Below are 19,158 nucleotides of genomic sequence, written 5' to 3'. Positions count from 1 at the left end.
TATAGTGACCATACTGGTAACACTCCATACATTTGGGGTTGGATCTCCCTGACTTATCAAATGTCCCTGGCTTCTTCCCAAATCTAGAGAAGGAATGGTTGCCACCCCCTCCCTGGGAATTCTTTTGGGGGCCTTTTGAGAGTTCCTTATCTGTAAGTTTATCTCCCCCCTCTTTCTTCTGTTGGGAACCCTGACCACCTTTGTGTGAGTCCCCCCCAGGTACCTTTTTGGACACTCTGGTGCTAACCCAGAGGTCCGCCTCCTCAGCAAGCTTCCTGGGATCAGTCAGCTTACTATCTACCAAGTGCTGGCGCAACTCTGTAAAAGTAGTATTAAGCATATGCTCTCTCAGAATCAAGTCATATAACCCTTTATAGTCATTTACTTTGTTGCCCCACACCCATCCATTCAGTGCCTTACTGGAAAAGTCAAAGAAATCTACCCATGTTTGTGTGTGTTGTTTGGTGCTGTCCCTGAACCTCTGACGGTATCCCTCAGGGGTCAGCCCAAACTTGGCAAGTAAAGTGGCTTTCTGAAGTGGGTATGTGTTTTGATCAGGTTGATCCAGTGTGAGAAGTGTGTCCCTCCCCAAAGGTGGCACATAACCCCACATAGCTACCCCCCATTGCCCTTCAGGAACCTCATGAGCCCTTAGTGCAACTTCATAAGCAGCTAACCATTTATCTATGTCATCTCCCACCACAAAACTGGGCACCACATTTTTGGGTATACGAACCTACTTTTCTCCAGCAGGTCCTGTCTGTATGCTGCCACCATTATTGCTGGATTCAGACTGTCTCGCCTTGATCTCCAGCTCCTTGAGACTCAGTTCATGAGCCAACAATAGTTTCTTTTCAGCCAAAGCTCTTTCAGCTTCCACCTGTTTGGCTGCTCTTTCAGCTTCTGCTTGTTTGGCTGTTCTTTCAGCTTCAATCTGTTTGGCTGCTCTTTCAGCCTCAGCTTGTTTGGCTTCTCTCTCTGCCCTTCTCTCCTCCTGTTGAGCCTCAATTTTCAGTTTTGCCATTTGCAATTGGAACTCCCTTTCCTCTCTCCTTTCCTCTGCGGTCAGGCTTTGCATAGAGACACTGCTCCCTGGTCTGGAAGGGGGCACAATTGCAGTGGTAACACCATCCACAGATAGTGAAAATTCCTCTGAGGTGCCATTTTCTGGCTCCTCTTCCTCATCATCCTCTAAATGGGCTTCTGCCCAGGCCCTCAGCGCCACTTGAAAGTCCTCCTTTCTGGAGGCCCCTTGGGTGGGTACCCTCAGTGCCCTGCAGAATCCTCTTAGTTGTTTGACCGTATATGTATCCAACTGGACTAGGTCAAAGTCCCCTGTCTGAGACCCAGTCAGAGACATGTTGAGTGAGGATTTAGTTTTTGAAAAATGTCAGGAAAAAAATTGGGTTTTCAAAAAGAGATAAAGACCAAGTTGACCTTCAACTGTAGGTAGGTAGTGAAATACTTAGCTACTGTATGTCACTGCACAAATACAAGTCCTATCCTCACCGCTGATCACCAATGTTAGAAATGGGGTTTTTGGTTGGCAGTCAGGTTACCCCCTGTCCAAGCAAAAGCCCTCACTCTAGTCAGGGTAAGTCACACACAATCCAAGATTATCCTGTGCCCACCCTCTGGTAGCTTGGCACGAGCAGTCAGGCTTAACTTAGAAGGCAATGTGTAAAGTATTTGTGCAATAAATCATACAATACCACCATATAGCACCACAAAAATACACCACACAGTGTTTAGAAAAATATATAATATTTATCAGGATAATTGTAGGTCAAAAACAATAAGGTTGCAATGGAAAATTGTAGAAATATCACGGAAAAGTGATATAAAGTGTCTTAAGTCTTTAGAATCTAAACAAAGTCTCTTTCAAGCACAAGTACCTGGTTGGGAGTGGAAAAATCTCCTCAGAGGGCCACAAGAGAAGAGGTACGTGGAAAAAGGGTGTGTGCGTCGATTTCTCCCCAGCACACACGGACTTGCGTCGTTATTTTCCACGCGGGGAAGTCGGCGTCGTTTTCCGGCGCGTGGACAGTCTCTTTCTGTGGATCGCGGGGATTACCAGATGTCCCGGGTCTGTGCGTGTATTTTCCTGCTTGTTCTCTGGCTGCGCGTCGGTCTGCGGGGCTGCGCGTCGAAATTACGATCTCACAGCAGGCGTCGCGTCAATTTCTCCTCTAGACTTCGATCTGCGGGGCTGCGCGTTGAAATTACGATCTCACGGCAGGCGTCGCGTCGATTTCTCCTCTAGAGGTCGGGCGGCGTTGTCCTTGCGAGGCCGTGCGTCGGATCTTCGATCGTCCCCAGAGCGTCGCGTTGATCAGCGTCGGAGTGCGGCTTTTTTCTCGCCCCGAAACAAGCTGTGCGTCGAAATTTTCGGCGCACGGAGCGTCCAAGTAAAAGAGAGAAGTCTTTTTGGCCCTGAGACTTCAAGGAACAGGAGGCAAGCTCTATCCAAGCCCTTGGAGAGCACTTTCACAGCCAGACAAGAGTTCAGCAAGGCAGCAGGGCAACAGCAAGGCAGCAGTCCTTTGTAGAAAGCAGACAGGTGAGTCCTTTGAGCAGCCAGGCAGTTCTAAGTCTAGAGGAGAAATCAACGCGACGCCTGCCGTGAGATCGTAATTTCAACGCGCAGCCCCGCAGACCGACGCGCAGCCGGAGAACAAGCAGGAAAATCCACGCACAGACCCGGGACATCTGGTAATCCCCGCGATCCACAGAAAGAGACTGTCCACGCGCCGGAAAACGACGCCAACTTCCCTGCGTGGAAAATAACGACGCAAGTCCGTGTGTGCTGGGGAGAAATCGACGCACACACCCTTTTTCCACGCACCTCTTCTCTTGTGGCCCTCTGAGGAGATTTTTCCACTCCCAACCAGGTACTTGTGCTTGAAAGAGACTTTGTTTAGATTCTAAAGACTTAAGACACTTTATATCACTTTTCCGTGATATTTCTACAATTTTCCATTGCAACCTTATTCTTTTTGACCTACAATTATCCTGATAAATATTATATATTTTTCTAAACACTGTGTGGTGTATTTTTGTGGTGCTATATGGTGGTATTGTATGATTTATTGCACAAATACTTTACACATTGCCTTCTAAGTTAAGCCTGACTGCTCGTGCCAAGCTACCAGAGGGTGGGCACAGGATAATCTTGGATTGTGTGTGACTTACCCTGACTAGAGTGAGGGCTTTTGCTTGGACAGGGGGTAACCTGACTGCCAACCAAAAACCCCATTTCTAACAATGGTTATTTGAAGTTTGTTCCATAGATTACTCATATAATTTCTAGCTTTCACCTTTTGCTGTAATATGTTTAACTAACATGCCAGAGCGTGTGTCTACAAGATCTCTTTTGGCGTGCAAGATTTGCACCCTTAGGTTTATTTTCTTAAATGCAATAAACTGGTTGTAGGCCTTTCATATTCAGACAAAGATATGGGACCCTCTGCTTATTTTGATTTTATTTTGCCAGAAGCCGTTCCAGGTTAGCTCGTGACTCACTGTATGACCAGAGCATTCTGGGGCAAACAGAATCCTGATCACTCTGGCCTGCACTCCTTGCATACTGCCAGCAAAACTCTTGTGAAGAGCCCAGTATACTGCATCACGCTAATGGATTCTTCATAAAGCTAATACCTGCATTAGCGCATTTTTGTTCTACAATGCACCAGGAAAGGAGGGAAGACTTGAATTGGAATTAAAAATCCACGACCGAAAAACTAGAATAGATTTAAAAAGCAGGCCCAGATTCAGCATCCTTAGACAGGGTGTCGGAAAATGACAATTCAGGTCCTTTAAATTGCTTTACATTCATTGCTGCACTTGCTCCACTCAAACTAATCTGTAACAAAATACTTTCCTCTAGAGTCCTTGTAAGGGTGTAGCAGTATCTGGGTTTCCTCTACCTCCTTAAATATGTAAGGCCGAAGTCCCCTATTAACTTTAATAAATGCTACTGGTACACATTAAATAGCAGGGGCTAGGTAGCTTACATTCAGGGAACTTCCCCATTGACCTTTCAACACCCCGGTCATTAGCTGCACTGTCCCACATACTGCCCAAATGCGGAAAGTAAAGAGTAGATTTAACATAAAGCAGCTCCATAAATTCATTTCTTATGTTTTAGCTAAACAATCACTACTTAATGTTCATGATTATGGTACGCATCTGATTCAAAGGTCTTGGAATGGGTAAGTAGAAATGACATTGGTCTTTGTGTGAAATTCATAGAAACTGCTGAACACCAGCTTGTGTAACATGTCTACTTCAGTTGTCCTCCTACCTGCCACTTGTCAGCTTTATGATCTTCTCAAGTTGGGAATTGGGCATGTTTAGTATCTTCTCAGTGGCAACATCAGTGTGTTAAAGCTGAAAAGCATTAAGCTCTCATTTCTATTTTGATTCTTTGTCTCATTTCTGCATATGGCACGTGGCAGGTATGTTGCTGATTATGTGTTTGTACTGCAGTTGCCATTTATTTTCTTTCTATCATCACTAGCTTTGAAGACCTTTGTGTGTTATTAGTAGGGCATCCTTTGTGTTCATCCTAGTTTAGTATCAGCAGTTTATATACATTATACTGTTACACTAAGTACACCTTCCTTTAGGCTTGTAGGGTGCCCTCTACAGCACGTCAAAACATACAGACTTTTTTGTCCAAAATGTAAAAGCCAGTCCAATGTGCACCCACACAGTGCTCAATCCCTCTTTCCTAAGGGTTATCTTCGATTAGTGATACCCAGATATCCTCTTCATGCTGTTGGTTGGGGGTTCTTTTACAAATAGCAGATTTCCCATCCTTGTGTTCAGTAACTTCAGAAAAACGTTTTTGTGTTCTATAACTTCAAGTTCTAAATGCTTTGCACTGCTAAACGTCTTCAGTTGAGTACATATTCGAGCATCTACTCTAAAAAGCATCACTTTTCGACACCAGATCTCCAAGTCCTAAGTGCTCTCATCTGGATTTTCACTAGGTAATTCTTTGGACTTCTTGACCTTTTGCACTTCATCCTAATCCAAGGTGTTGTTCCCAAAACACCCTTAAGGGACATTACAATGAACCTCACTTGAGGTGCCCTTACACTTGCATGATGTGCCTTTCATGCTTTTGACAAGGGCACATTTGAGATGTTGCCTGAGGCATTAGCATTCAGCAGTGTCACAGTGTGCCTTTGGGCCCTTTTGCAGCTAAACTCTTGACATCATTTCGGGCTTCCTACTGGACCACTGTTTGAGGCATGTTTTAGGACTTATGTTATCTGGCCAGCCCTCATAAATTTCTTTGCTTGGACAAGTCTGAGGAAACATTGTGGGTTCTCATTGGCTGGTCAAGCAAGTTAACAATATCAGGTCCTGATTATCATGCCATGACTGTGGCAGGCTTCTGGACATGGGAAACTGGGCCTTTGTAGTCCCCTACATGTTTGCTCTTTCCAAGTTGCCCTCACAGTACCAACTGAGGACTTTGCCTTAGAATACACTTGGTATATTCCTCAGGGACTATTGAACAATGCACACTATTTGGTGCTCCCCGGTCGTATCTGAGGCACTCCCCATGGCCCTTTTCACTTGGTTCAATGGGCTGAACTGTTACATTCTTTCAGCCCTCTCCGATGGAGCCTTGTCAATCAATCAATCAATCAAAAAAAATTGTAGAGCGCGCTACTCACCCATGAGGGTCTCAAGGAGGTTTCTAGGCTTAACTGGTGTACTATACCTGTCCACTTATTGGCAACAAGTAGCTCAAGGGGTCAACAGTTTATTACTATCACGTTCATCTTAGTAACCCCTTGCATGAGATAGCTTTACTGTGCTCCCCCAGGTTCTGCAAGAATAGTTTTCTATGTGGCTGTACCCAAGTGGTCTTTACTGGGACATGCCAGAAGTGCTATCTGGGAAGTCACACGTGGCACCATTCAACCTTAATGTCCTTGTCACTCTTGAATAGGGCTTCACTAGAACTCCCTCAGCACCACACACAGGAAGTATTGAGGGTATTACCTGAGACTCTATTAGCATATTTAGGCTCTTTCAAGGTATTTTGTAGGGATTTCACCTGGAAATGTCCTTGACTTCAAGGCTATTGCTCAGTTTCAGGGTGGTCACAGCCTCGTTCCTTATGGGTGTGTATTGTAAATTGTTAGTGCTCGTGGCATTCTATAATAGCTCAGGATTATATTCATTGATCATAAGTAGTCAGACTGCCAGGAGACCGCTGCCTCTGCAGGGATCCAGATGGATTGGAGGCAGTAAAAGTCATGGTCAGCCACGGCAGTGCCGAGTTTGGCACTGCCATGCTGATCACGACTTTCCTTTCTGCCAGCCTTTTCATGGCAGGGTCCCCGCCATAAAAAAGCTGGCAGAAAGGCAGAGTTATGGGTACAGGGGGGCCCCTGCACATCCCCAACCATGGGAGTGTAGCTGCTCCCCTGTCAGTACTGACGGAATGTGCACTGAATGCTATGGCCTGAGGGAACCGAGGCCAATGCCGTCATACTGTTTCCAACGGGTTGACCAACTGGAGCATCGTAATACAACATTTCCGCTGGTCAGCCCAGTAGAAACATAGTAATAGGACGGTGGTGAGGCTGCCAGTTTGACTGATGCCTCACCACTGCTATATTGAAGTTTGGGCGGTTAAACCACCAAATTTGTAATCTGCTCCTATATAATGTGAGAACGATTTGACCCAATTATGATTTGAAGTTAGCACATACATTTATTTGACCTTCTGGTCCCATATCATCAAGATGTCAAACAAGAAACAAATATGCTTGTTATCACAGTATTGATGTCAGATGCCAAAATGAATATTGTGCTGCATATGACTACCATTAGAAAATGGGTTGTTTGCAGGAGTGAGCCCTTCTCAAGCAACAGCCGCAATCCCTGTCAGGGTGAACCACTAAAGTCACTAATTTAACCTGCGCTTAACCCTGTGGTAGCTTGCCACAAAAAGCAGTCATGCTTAACTTAGAGGCACTGTGTAAAGTCTTTATGCATCAAGCAAACAAAAATAAAGTGACAACACAAAAATACCACATCAGTTTAGAAAAATGGAGTAAAATGTAATGCATTATTTGAGATAAAAATGACAAAAACCAAAGCAGTAGAACTAGGGAATACACAATTTTAAAGATTTGAGTGAAAATAGTGCCTAGGAGTACAAAGCGACAACTGATGTTATCTGGTCATGAAAACATAACACAAGAAAAATCCCTCAACAATTTAGAAAGTATAGTAACATTGAATAACTAAAATGACACTAAAATAACAACAATTCAGTCAGTAGAACTGACAATATGCAAGTTAAACTATCTAGGTCAAAATAGCATCTAAAAGCACCGTTATCTGGAAGGGTTAGGCCTCATTAAAGGTTTATTTTGCCTGGTTGAAAAGGCAGTTTTTAACTTCACACACAGGCTGCAATGCCAGGCCTGAGGCATATTTAAATGTCTACTCATGTGGGCGGCACAATCAGTGCTGCAGGCCCACTAGCATTTAATTTACGGGCTCTGGGTACAGGTAGTACCACTTTACTAGGAACAAGTAAATTAAATGTGCCCATGAGGTGTAAGCCAATTTCATCATGTTTAAAGGAGAGCATAATCACTTTAGAAATGGTTAGGAGTGGTAAAGTGTGCTGAGTCCTAAGGCTAACAAAAACTAATTTAGCAAAACTGGACCAATGACTGGCAACACGTTTGGGGGAAGACGTTTGGGGGGAAGACCATCCTATGGCTGACGGGTTTAACAACTACTAATAAACCTGGCCCCCTTTGTTTTGAGCATGTCAATGAAATGTATGTATACACTTCTGCAGACTTAATTATGTTTTCGTTAAGTTGCTTTTGCTTTGAGATGCAGAGTTGCTGAGAAATAAACCCGCAGAGTACCACAACAGCCAAATAAATTTGTGTACAAAAAATACAATTGTTGAAACTCAGCAATTCAGACCGTTCTTCAAGATCTTCCATGTCATATGAAGTGCTGTTAAGAGTTTTATTCTGTTTAATTTCAGGTCGTGGACTTGTACTGGGGGACAGACCCAGAAGAATGGGACAGCCCTGATCTGCAGAGAACACGGATGAGGTTGTTGGAAGAGTGCCTGAGAACCTCTGCAGGTCCATGTTTTGTTGTGGGTATAACAAATAAAACTTTATATTTAAATGTGTGTATTGTGCGTCTGTGTGCGCACAAACGTTTGTTTGGGTGTTTTTGCTTGCATGCATGATAAATGGGGTCGTCTGTGTATGTATAAAAGGAAACACATTTTTGTTGTCATGCTGTCATGTCCTTGCACTTTTGTCTCAAGTCACGCCTTTTCACCTTGCCTAGCAATACCAAAAAGTTAACTTCGAAAACCTTTGAAAGGTATTTTCAGTGATATAATCAACTGGCAGAATTAGCCTTAGGTAATGAATGATGCATGCATTGTTTTCCCGACAATTGTTTCAAATTGCTGCCATGTTGCTGCACAAATATTTTTAATGTCCGCCAAAGCATTTCACATAAATTATATTCTGTACAGTTCAGCTTGGAATTATTGAATGCGAATTGGGGCGTCTAGAGTGAAAATATGCGCATCAGACATCTACAGGGCAGGGTTGAAATGCATTGATAAAATATAATTGAATGATTAGGTTTTATGCTACTTATGAGCAAAGTCCCTCTAGTAGAGGCCTGGGAAATTTATTTTTGAGCTAAATATCGTCATGTGGAACCTGCCCATACTGTTGGGAGAAAAACGCTCAATATTTATCAGAACATGTGGATTTTGGTTTGGTAAACAGCAAAGGCTGCATGTTTAAAAAGTTGTAATTGGTATTTAGAGCACATTTCAACATGGCAGGGTAGGATTTTATCAGGTGCGAAAAATAACACATAATTTACAGGGACACGCCTAATAAGGGCAAAGGGGATCAACAAAAGGCCTGATAGCAACTGGCCCATTAATTGATGCTCCAAGACTTGTTTGAGCAAGGAACACATTTAATAAGCAGAATGTTATCACACCAGGACCTCTATTACACAAAGCGATGTGGGGGCACAACAGGCATTGGCACCCCCTTCGAGTGCCCCCGGGGCACTTTGGCATTACAGAAGGGGCCACAGATGCTTGGGCAGCCCCTTCTGTAATATAGATAGAGCTGGTGCACATGCACCACCAGGTCTATCATTAGGCACTATTAACTTCTTTGCATGGGCGTGTGGCCCCATGCAATTGAGGGAATCCCTTTGCCTCTGCACTCATGCTGTGTTACCAATGTGGGCGCAGAGGCAAACATGCCCTTAGAAAGCGCAGGTGGTGCACTGTCAGTGAGCTCCCTGACGCAGCCCTCTTGAGGGATGAAAGTGTGTCCCGTGGATCGCCCCAGACATCCTGCTGCAGGCAGGAAAAGTCACTCATTGCACCCGCCTTCAAGGGGATCTTTGAACCCTTTTGAAAATGCAGGTGGTGTTACCGCCTGGTTGGAAAAACACGGAGCAGCTTTTAAGCAGGTGTCTATGGGGAGTGATAATGTCCGCATCTGACACAGTTTACTCGTAATCAAGCTCACAGTCAATAAAGTGATGCCATTGGAGACTGTTTTACATTCACAGAGCCAAATGGTGTCATAAGGTCAGTTTCTTTACATGCACCATTCTTTCTTCTAGCTCATTAAAGCAACGTAACATTCCTATGACGGGGACATGCTGCTTCATCTGAGGATATGCATTTGCATGCTTTTTCAGTATCTGATATTTAACATACAAGCCATGCAGAGTTTAAAAATAGAAGCTGAGAAAACACATCGAGTGTGTGGTAACTGTAAAAATGTACCTTCTTTCAAGAGGTTCAAGCTTTACACAGTGGCACTGCAACAAGTATGCAGGGGGAGTGTGTCTACAGCACTCTCATAAAACTAGAAGGAGCTCTGATGGTGTATAAACAATAAAGGGGACATTCAAAGATTTTTATTCTGGCAGCATTTTTGTGCGTTAAACAAAAAAAAGGCTTTCAAAGACCCCTAGCCCTTTACTGAGGTCACATTGTTGGACATCACTAACACGCTAGGAATCGTTCCAGCACCTCAGATGTTACATACCTATGTTGTGAAATCCTCTCTGCAGTTTCACTCTCATTAAAGTGGGTTATTTATAGTTGTACGTGTTGCAGTAAGTGTATGTCACTTTTATGATTACATATATATCTTGCATGAGTTTTAAAGGCAGTTCTCCATATTCAGACACAACATTGAACTGTGTGTGATGTATTCCCAATGTGAACTGCTGGGATTTGCTTGACTTTCAATATATTTGTGTGTGTGCTTGTATGTGTGCAAATGTGCATGCATGCACATGTATATGGTGCCATGATATGCCAGGGTCTTGTCTTAGGAAAAGGGCAGGCATACATTAAGGGCCCAATTTATAAAGCTGGAGAGACGATTCTGTAAACTGTGCAGTGCATAAGTCTCCTTTTAAAATGTGTGTAGTCAACTACCTTTGGGTAAGTACACCCAGAAATGTGATATTCACATACAATGATGGCTTCCACCCTTTTTTAACTCTATACATGCACTGAATATATTACACATAGTGGAAGGAAAAGCATGGTCCCAGGTGTTGGCTTTAATGCATCTGTTTCTTGTTACCAAGATTGTTATTCATATACAAGGCACTCCCTCAAACACCTATCCCGTGAAACAGGACATAGTCATATTACATTTTTGCCTACTTTCTGCATTCTTTCCTCTTTCACAATCTCAGTGTATAAATCAGTAGCTTGGATACGTGTAAAAAATGCACCCTTGTGTATGTTTTGAATACATAAAATGTTACTAAATGAGAGTGGTTATCTAATTTGAATTATTTTGACCACCTTTCTCACTCCCCTAAGTTTGCCTACTCTTCTAATGTAGGTCAAAATATATGTGCACAATATATGCATGTGTACATCACTCATATACATTCCTCTAAAAATGGTTTAGAAAAAATAATTATGACGTCTGTCACCCCAGAAAGAGCAGTTTGACTCATTACTTTGTTTTCTGTCAGATTCAAAGATATCTATAGTTATGTATAACAATATCTTTAGAGACCACACTGCAATATTAAACTACCATTTGCAAAGCCAATAGGGCTAGCTTTGGCAACCTTTCAGTGTTTTGTTGATTTCTTTTTTGGTAAACATTCAATATATATTAAAAGTGTGAACGTTTCAGGCTTAGAATGCTACATACATTATGCAAACAAGGAAGCAGGGAACTCTGAGTAGTTACCACGTTTAGGTGGAGAGCAGCTCTTTTATATGGAGCGCCCTAGAACACCACTGACACGCTGAATCTGCTCCTCTCAAATGTCTGTTTCTAAGCATAGGAATAGCACAGTGCCATCCAGGCCATGCTAAAAAGTGACAAAGCATTTTGACATTTTTACTGCAAAGTCTTTAAGCATTGGATTCGCTAGTGCCATCCATGCTGAGAAATGACAAAAGCTTTTTACCACTCCAGGGTAAATATAACAATTTTGGATTGGGAAAATACATCCCAAGCCAATCTGGAATGATTACAAGCAATCCTCTAAATTGTATTTATCAACCTCACAGTTACTTTTGCTATGTGTTCATAGTAAATGAAATCTATAGTTTTTAAAATGGCCAATTAGTTTCACACTAAAGTTGTGCCTTATCTGGGATTATTTCTGTAAAGAAATTAATTATGGAAAATTAACATTTCATACACCATGTTTTTACACTGCATTTTACATATGAATGAATTATTGCAACTGAATACATTCACCTCTTTACTTAAGGCGTGGTTAACCATCAAGTTCTTTGTGAATGTACATGGTATTTCTACAGCACAAACCTGGCCAAAAGGCAGCAGAGGGCTGTATGTGGTGAAGTTATTTTCATATTCATTGTGACATACCATTATTAATCACCTGAGCATGCTCAAAGCGTCCTGCATCTATATTCTTTTTAGAGTTTACAGTTGTTTAGCTATATTATTAAAACACATGTAATTCTCCCACTCCATTCATATTTGCTCATATATTTCATCCTGTATATGAGAATTATTCCATAACTGTTGGATCACATACCCCCTCCTAGTTGCCTTGTGATGTTAAACTATTAAACACGGTAGTTTCTTTCTTTCGGTACCACAATAATGCTGATCCTAATTATTGGTCCCAGATCAAGTATGAATGTTCCATTCAAATCATTATCCCGATATTGCCTTGTTGTGGTTTATTTAATGCTTTTGTCTCATGTTTATGTCCTTTTATGATATACTATGGTACTGTCTGGTTATTCAGTAAATCTATTGTCCCTTATTTTCATCTTAAGGTCACTATGCTTCCATAGCTGAAGCATCCGTTTTGTTTCCTCTTAAAATGACTACGTGCCTCTGTGATAGTTATTGGTCGTAAAACACACACTTTGGTTAAATATCTTCAAGTATACGTGTACGTGTCTAGATGCAGACATGATCAATCTATCTCTGCTCATGTGACTTGTCATCTGGGCTGAGTGTGTTGATCACATCTCACACTTGGCTAGCCAGACTGTTTCAATCAATAGCCGATAGGACATAATTAGGAGCACATTGTTTGATAAAAACTATACTCTCAACTGAACCATATTTGATATGGGTGACTAACTCCCTTTATTGCCAGTTATTGACAAGGTTTAGGAATAATCTGTTGGTACAATTAATCAGCTTTCTCAAGGGCTGGTCTGCTCATGGCTTTATAGGCCACTGTGATTGCAGTAAAACATCTGCCCAGGCTATTTATTACACATCTTGTATTATTTTGTCCGTATTTTTTTTCACTGGGCAAGGAAAATATTTTAAATACCTCTTTTAAAAGATTTCGAATATAAAGGCCTCCTATGCTACACCTCCCAATGCTTCAGGATGTTTATACATGCATGTGTGTAGGCAATTTTCTAAGCAGCTCGGTCACGCTTTGGAAGGCGTGGGTTTAATCTCATCAATGGCCTTCAGATCTTCATGAGCTGTGGTCTTTGAGTAGGCATCAATTCCTTGTTTCATAGACAGAACATAGTGGATCAAGCTAATGTTTTTGCACTGCCCGAGGATATATTTTATGTTGAAAACTGCACTGCAATTTCTTTTGTAAAGGCTCAAATGCAGGTCAGACATCATATTATGTGTTCACTGACGCTCTCTTTTGGACATTTGCCATAATATATGTTTGTATGCTTTTACAGTCTTTTTCTAATTTAACATAACTATTACCATTGTACTGTATTTGAAGTTATGGTTTTCAACAGATTTTATGTATTTTTTAAGGTTATATTTTTAACCGAATAAAGAATGTTTGAATTAGAAGCACAGTTACATTTTGAGACACCAGGTACATTTCTATCTACTAGTTATTTGTCATTACAGGGCCTGTTTCAAGCTGGATTTTAGTGTGAGATTTAGGAGGATACTGGTGATTACCATAGTACACCCCCCAACACATCGACAACCCTCAGAGGCCAAGTTTAGTGTGTCTATTGATGTCTTGAGAATGCCCTGGCACGAATCATTTTTTAACTGTGTGCAGTAAGTCAAAAAGGAACTCCTGAAAAAGTAAGAAGGCCTGTCCTGGGAACTTTTAGACCATTGTTTAGGACGTTCCCAGAAGTCATCTCCAACCACAGGCCAGTGCTAGCCATAAATGTGGCACACCACAGCAACTGCCAGAACAGTTTCTGGATCTACGGAGGAAGAGAAGATAACCTACCACATAAAATACCCGACTGGCAGTTCCACTGTATTGTGTAGAATTTTCAGATTCGACCCCTGAAAGACTACATCATCTCTGGAAAAATGACAAAGTCTCTTTTGGTTTTTCAAGCAATATCCTCAAAAGCCCCAGATCCGTAGCAAGACCATCCTGCTGCAGGTATCTGACCAGCAGATCCAAAGCAGCAGCAATAATTTCAGATTTGCCCCATGGGGAAACAAGTTTTTTCTTTTAAAAAAACTCCCTTTTTAGATTAGTGCTTTGAAACATTTGCACTTTTTCCACCTCCAAGCTCAGCGCGCCAATCTATTTGGTGTATCCAACCAGAACTCCTTTGTAGTTGACCTCCAGTCGTGCGTGATTACTGAGCTATCGTGACTATTGACTCCAATTGTCCTGTTGTGATTTTTGGTGTCTTATTTTCTAAAACGTAAAAAACTTATATCTCTAGCCCATCTTTTCAGATTTTTTTTGTTTTGTTATAGTTTTGTTCATTAAATGTTACTGTATTTTTTATAAATTGGAATGGGATTTTCACTGCGTTGTTTTCTTGACTTTTTAACTGTTTCGGTAATTATAAATGCTTTACACATTTTCGCTAAGTTAAGCCTGTCTGCTCTGTGCCATAGCTACCTGGGGTTGAGCTTGGGTTTAAATTACTGAAACCTTTGACTGAACCTAACAAGATAGTGACTTTAAAACTTGTGTTGGGCGCCAATCTTCTCTGAGCTAATAAACCACTTTCTGACAATTAAGCACTAAGTAAAGTGGTGAATGTATTTAGCTGCATTCATTAAAACATTGAAAGTTACATTGTTCAGGAAGTGCACAATGACGTCCCATTCAACACTTCTTTATATTCCACATTTATTCCTGCTTCCTAGCTGTGGTAGTGAGCCGTGATGTACAGAAATAAGGACTGGGTGCACAAATAATTTATTATGTGAGTGAAGTGTTGCATAAATTCCTAATCACTTGCTTCTGGAGTTTACAGATTTTCTGACTTCTAGGCCCTTGTTGGGTTTTGCACAGAAACAGACACGATAGGGCTCAATATGACCCGACGGTACAACCGCCTACCGCCGCAGCGACGCCTGCCAAAAGACCGTCGCAGCAGCTACCAGCTGTCCACCAAATTATGACCACAGCTGGATTTCCGCCAAAAGGATGGTGGAAATCCGGCTGTGGCCATGCCGGCAGATGGTGGTAAGGTGGCACTGCTGCCAGCAGCAGCGCAATGCCAGTAGACTGCCGCTAGCCATATTCTGAGAATAATATGGCCTGGTGGTGTTCTGCTGGCAGACGCAGCCGCTGGCAGCAGCACCTCATCCCGTCACCTGCCGGAGGACCCCCTGTATCCAGGTAAGTGGGTGCTCTGACAGGGGAGGAGGTGGGGGTGTCTGTGTGTGGGGGGAATGGGGATGTATGACTGTGCATGGAAAAATACCACAAAAGACTCCACATTGGATTTAAAACACAGAGAATATTTACCTGGGTAAAACAAGACCAAAATGACAAAATTCCAATAAGTAGAAGTCGAGATAAGAATTTGTAAAGATTGAATGAGAAAGCAGTGCTTAGAAGTCACTAGTGGTCAAAAGGGACAAGTGCAAATCCAAAATCCAGGCCAACCGTGATGGAGGGTAGGCCGGCTACAGAACCCATGCAGTCTCGGCTAAAACAGTACCTTTGATGGAGCAAAGCGACAATCTTGAGGAGACAATGCATTGGGATTTTCCACTCATTATCAGGGCTCCACTGAAGTGAATGTGATGCACAGCCACACAGAGCGTCATTGTTGGGTTGTACAGGCTGTGAATCCGCTGTCATCAAGCAGCCACTGCGTCAGCATTGAAGGAACAATGCAGCAGAATTTCTCACTCATTCGAAGTGATGCACAGCTTTTTATAGCAATCAGCTGCAGAACCCACTTCTGAGGCCCAGGACTGGAGGGCGGCACCTCAGGCATGGGTAAGACTCACAGATGGCAGAGTCCAGTAGCACCAGGAGAGTTGCAGGCAGTCTTTGATGTCCCAGGAGAACAGAGGGCAACCTAACAAGCCCTTGGAGAATCTTGGTTTCAAGGATGTAGAGAACAGGTCCAGTCCATCTCACTCCAGGCAAGAAGCAGCAGGCAGAAAGCCAGCATAGCAAAGCAAGTAGCTAAGTTGCAGGCCCTCTTACAGCACAGCAAGCAGTAGGCCAACACAGCCATGCAGGTGTAGAGTGGCAGTCCCTACTGGCAGCACAGCAGTCCTTCTTCTTGGCAGAATGTCATTTGTTCAAGTAGCGTTATGATTTGGTGGGGTTTGGGGTCAACTACTTATACCCAAATGTGCCTTTGAAGTGGGTGAGACTTCAAAGAGGCCTTCAAAGATCACAAGGTCCCTGCCGATTCTTCCCCGGCTCCAGAAACTATACAGAGGGGTATGCAGCCCTTTGTGTGACGAGAGGCACAGCCCTGTTCAGGTGTAAGTGTCAGCTCTGCATTCCTACTTAGCCCAGGAAGACCATCAGCCTGGTGATGGGGCATCAGGATACAAATGTCACACCCAAGATCCCTTTCTGTGTGACTGTCTAGAGGGAATACTCAAAGTCCAGCTGTTATCTATCCCAGACATGTATTCAGAGTCAGGCAGAGGCACAGAATGATTAAAGTAAGGCAATGCCAACTTTCTAAATGAAGCATTTTCAGACTTACAATTTAAAATCCAACTTCACCAAAAGTTGTGATTTTAAATTGTGAGTCCAGAGATACCAAACTCCATATTTCTATTTTTTCCAATTGAACAATACACTTAAAGGATGCTTGAAGGTAACCCAAATATTAACCTATTGCAGTAATAAAAAATTAATTTAGCAGTTTTAACTACATGGACATGTTAAACTTAAAAGTACATGTCCAACTTTTTAAATAGACTGCATCCTGCCCTTTGGCCTAATCCGGGCCTACTTTAGGGGTGACTATGTAATAAAAAGGAAGGTTTCAGCCGGGCAAGTGAGTGACATTTGCTTGAAATAGTTTTTGATTAACCGTTGTGCCTGCTTGACAAGGCCAGACATATTAGGTGTTTGTGTCTTTTCTCCTTTATAAAATAATTAATTTATTGTTTTCTGATTCAATATGTTTAGTGGGTGTTTTCACGTTAAGAATTTTTAAAGAAAACTGCTCCATATTTTAACATTTATGAAGTGAAAAATGTCTACATTTAGAAATAGTGTAAGTGCTTAAGATGTACCTAAACTGTACTGAGATTGTGAACTAAACATTATTGTTGTGATATACTATTTATCATGACACACACATGAAACAAATAAAGACAGTGTACTGAACTGAAAATGGAAGAGAAAACTATTAGTGAACAACAGTGCAGAGAGACAGCAGAAGATATCAGAAACAGCAAAGGTTCTCCCCTACGGTTTGGCTTTTCAATGGGCTCTCGGACCTTTTATGCACGGCAGAAAGGTAGCATGTGCATGGGCACACAAGCGGGCACCTAAGAGGGAACACAGATTAGATGTCTCTGGCATCACCCTTGCATTTGGCTAATGACAATGGTAGTATAGCATAAACCCGAAAGGGCAAATCCAGAAAAGAGATCTTTTGCACTTGGGAGTAGTGGAAAGGCTGAAGAAACTTACAAATGATTGGGCTGTAATGGTACATGAAAGTCTGACAGATCTGGACTCTGGGAGGCTCATTCTATCCCCCATGCAAGTCTGGGTGGTAACTGACCATCTGGTAAATACAGATATCGTAGGATGCAGTATTTACTAGGCATGCAAATGCCGCACCGTTCTGAGTTTCAGAACTGCAGATAAGGCTGTATTACTGAACATTTTCTCCTTTCATGATGCTCAAAATCAGGACCGGACAGGCTTTTCATTCCACTGGGCATTTCCCCTGTAGACTGGCTCCCAGGTGAGTCTTCAAGAGAGCGAGAAAAGAGAGGGAAAGATGGGGAAAAAGCAATCAGAAACATAGAGATGAAGAGAGAGAGAGAGAGAGAGAGAGAGAGGGGAAGAATGGATTGATGGATGAATGGATGGATGGAAAGAGAGTGATCGCATGAGAAAAAAGGAGCATCATCGGTTTGATCATTTTTGCCAGGCCAGCTTTTGGTCCCCCAGTCCGACCTTCCTCAAAATCAGAATGTACAGTGCTTGCGCGCACTTTCTGTCGCAGGTTTTATCACGAGGTATGCCAGTTGTAATACAAGTATGGGATCAAACATGTTTCTGCCCGAATCAGGATTTTGCAGGGAGTGAGGACTTTCCTAGCATCACGATCTGCTAAATAGGTGGTGAAATGGGAAGGCTAAATGGGTCACGATCTGCTTCAAAGTGGTGTGTGTTGGGGTGGGCCGTGTGTGGTTTACTTGAACTTCTTTGGCACAAATATTTGTAGAGTTGTCAGGCACTGTATTTGTGTTTTCCACCTGTTAATTCATATGCATTGTTCATCATCCGCATGACAATCACCAGCCACATGCACGGTTTCACATTAAACATGCTTCTGTTTTGGAAAAATTAAAAATAGCCAGGTGTGCAGATGTTTCGCTCTTTCTTGTGATTACTTTCACTGTTTCTAAGAATGATCAAACTCTTCAATACAAACAGAAAACACGACCCGAAGGGTGGCTGAAAAAATGTTTCCATAGCTAAACCTTTTTTGTACTTTCTAAAATGATTTATCTATCTCTACATTCTGCATTTTCCATGATAGTAGTTTTCTACTCAATGTTCCTTCTGAGCGTGGTTCACATTAAAAGCTATTGATGGAGCGAAGAATATGGGAAACTAAGACGGAAACCTCCACTGCTGTGGGTACTTGCGGTAGACTGCAATGTGCTTCCAGCACGCAGATATCACAAGGAAAGTTTCATTGTTATTTGTTTTTTGTTTTTTTAAGTCACATGGAAGGGCTTGCTTTGAACGCTTTGTACTGCTATATTTTTTTCTATCTATATGTTTCTTTAAAAACGTAGCAACCATACAGTCATTTTCCGGTGTTGTGATGAGCAATGGAAACTGCATTGTCATCTTTTGCATTGATCCTTGAAAAGCAACTTGTATTTTTAAGTTATTTACACAATCTTTTGTGGAAGGAGGTTTTGTATATATTTTCAACAGAACCCCAGTGCTCTTTACAGGTATAATGACTGTCCCGGAAATAAGAACTTTCACATCTTGATTGATTACATTATTTGCACGATTAATAAAAACTAATGCATCAGCTACAAAACAAAGAGTTAAAAGAGAAAACAAATCACACAGACAATTCATTAAAAACAAAATTACAATATAAAAAGTAAGCTAAAAGTCCGAAGGACTATCCATACCAGCTAAATGTGAATACTTCAGTACTTGTTATTGCGAAGGAAAGGACTG

At 42.1% G+C, this 19,158-nt stretch overlaps 1 protein-coding gene across 5 annotated transcripts in view; it reads left to right on the top strand.

Moving 5' to 3' along the window:
• The window catches only part of NWD2 (NACHT and WD repeat domain containing 2), a 647,771-nt gene that overhangs the window by 353,856 nt on the left and 274,757 nt on the right, over positions 1-19,158 (top strand). For 4 of the 5 annotated variants that reach the window (XM_069202124.1, XM_069202125.1, XM_069202127.1 and 1 more), the window contains one exon: positions 8,042-8,158. In XM_069202124.1, the coding sequence (XP_069058225.1) occupies positions 8,042-8,158 (117 nt within the window). The remainder of the gene's footprint in view (positions 1-8,041; positions 8,159-19,158) is intronic. The other variant, XM_069202129.1, reaches the window with a different exon arrangement.

Source organism: Pleurodeles waltl, chromosome 1_2, assembly GCF_031143425.1.
Source record: "Pleurodeles waltl isolate 20211129_DDA chromosome 1_2, aPleWal1.hap1.20221129, whole genome shotgun sequence".
Lineage (NCBI taxonomy): Eukaryota > Metazoa > Chordata > Amphibia > Caudata > Salamandridae > Pleurodeles > Pleurodeles waltl.
This window is presented reverse-complemented; position numbering and strand designations above follow the sequence as displayed.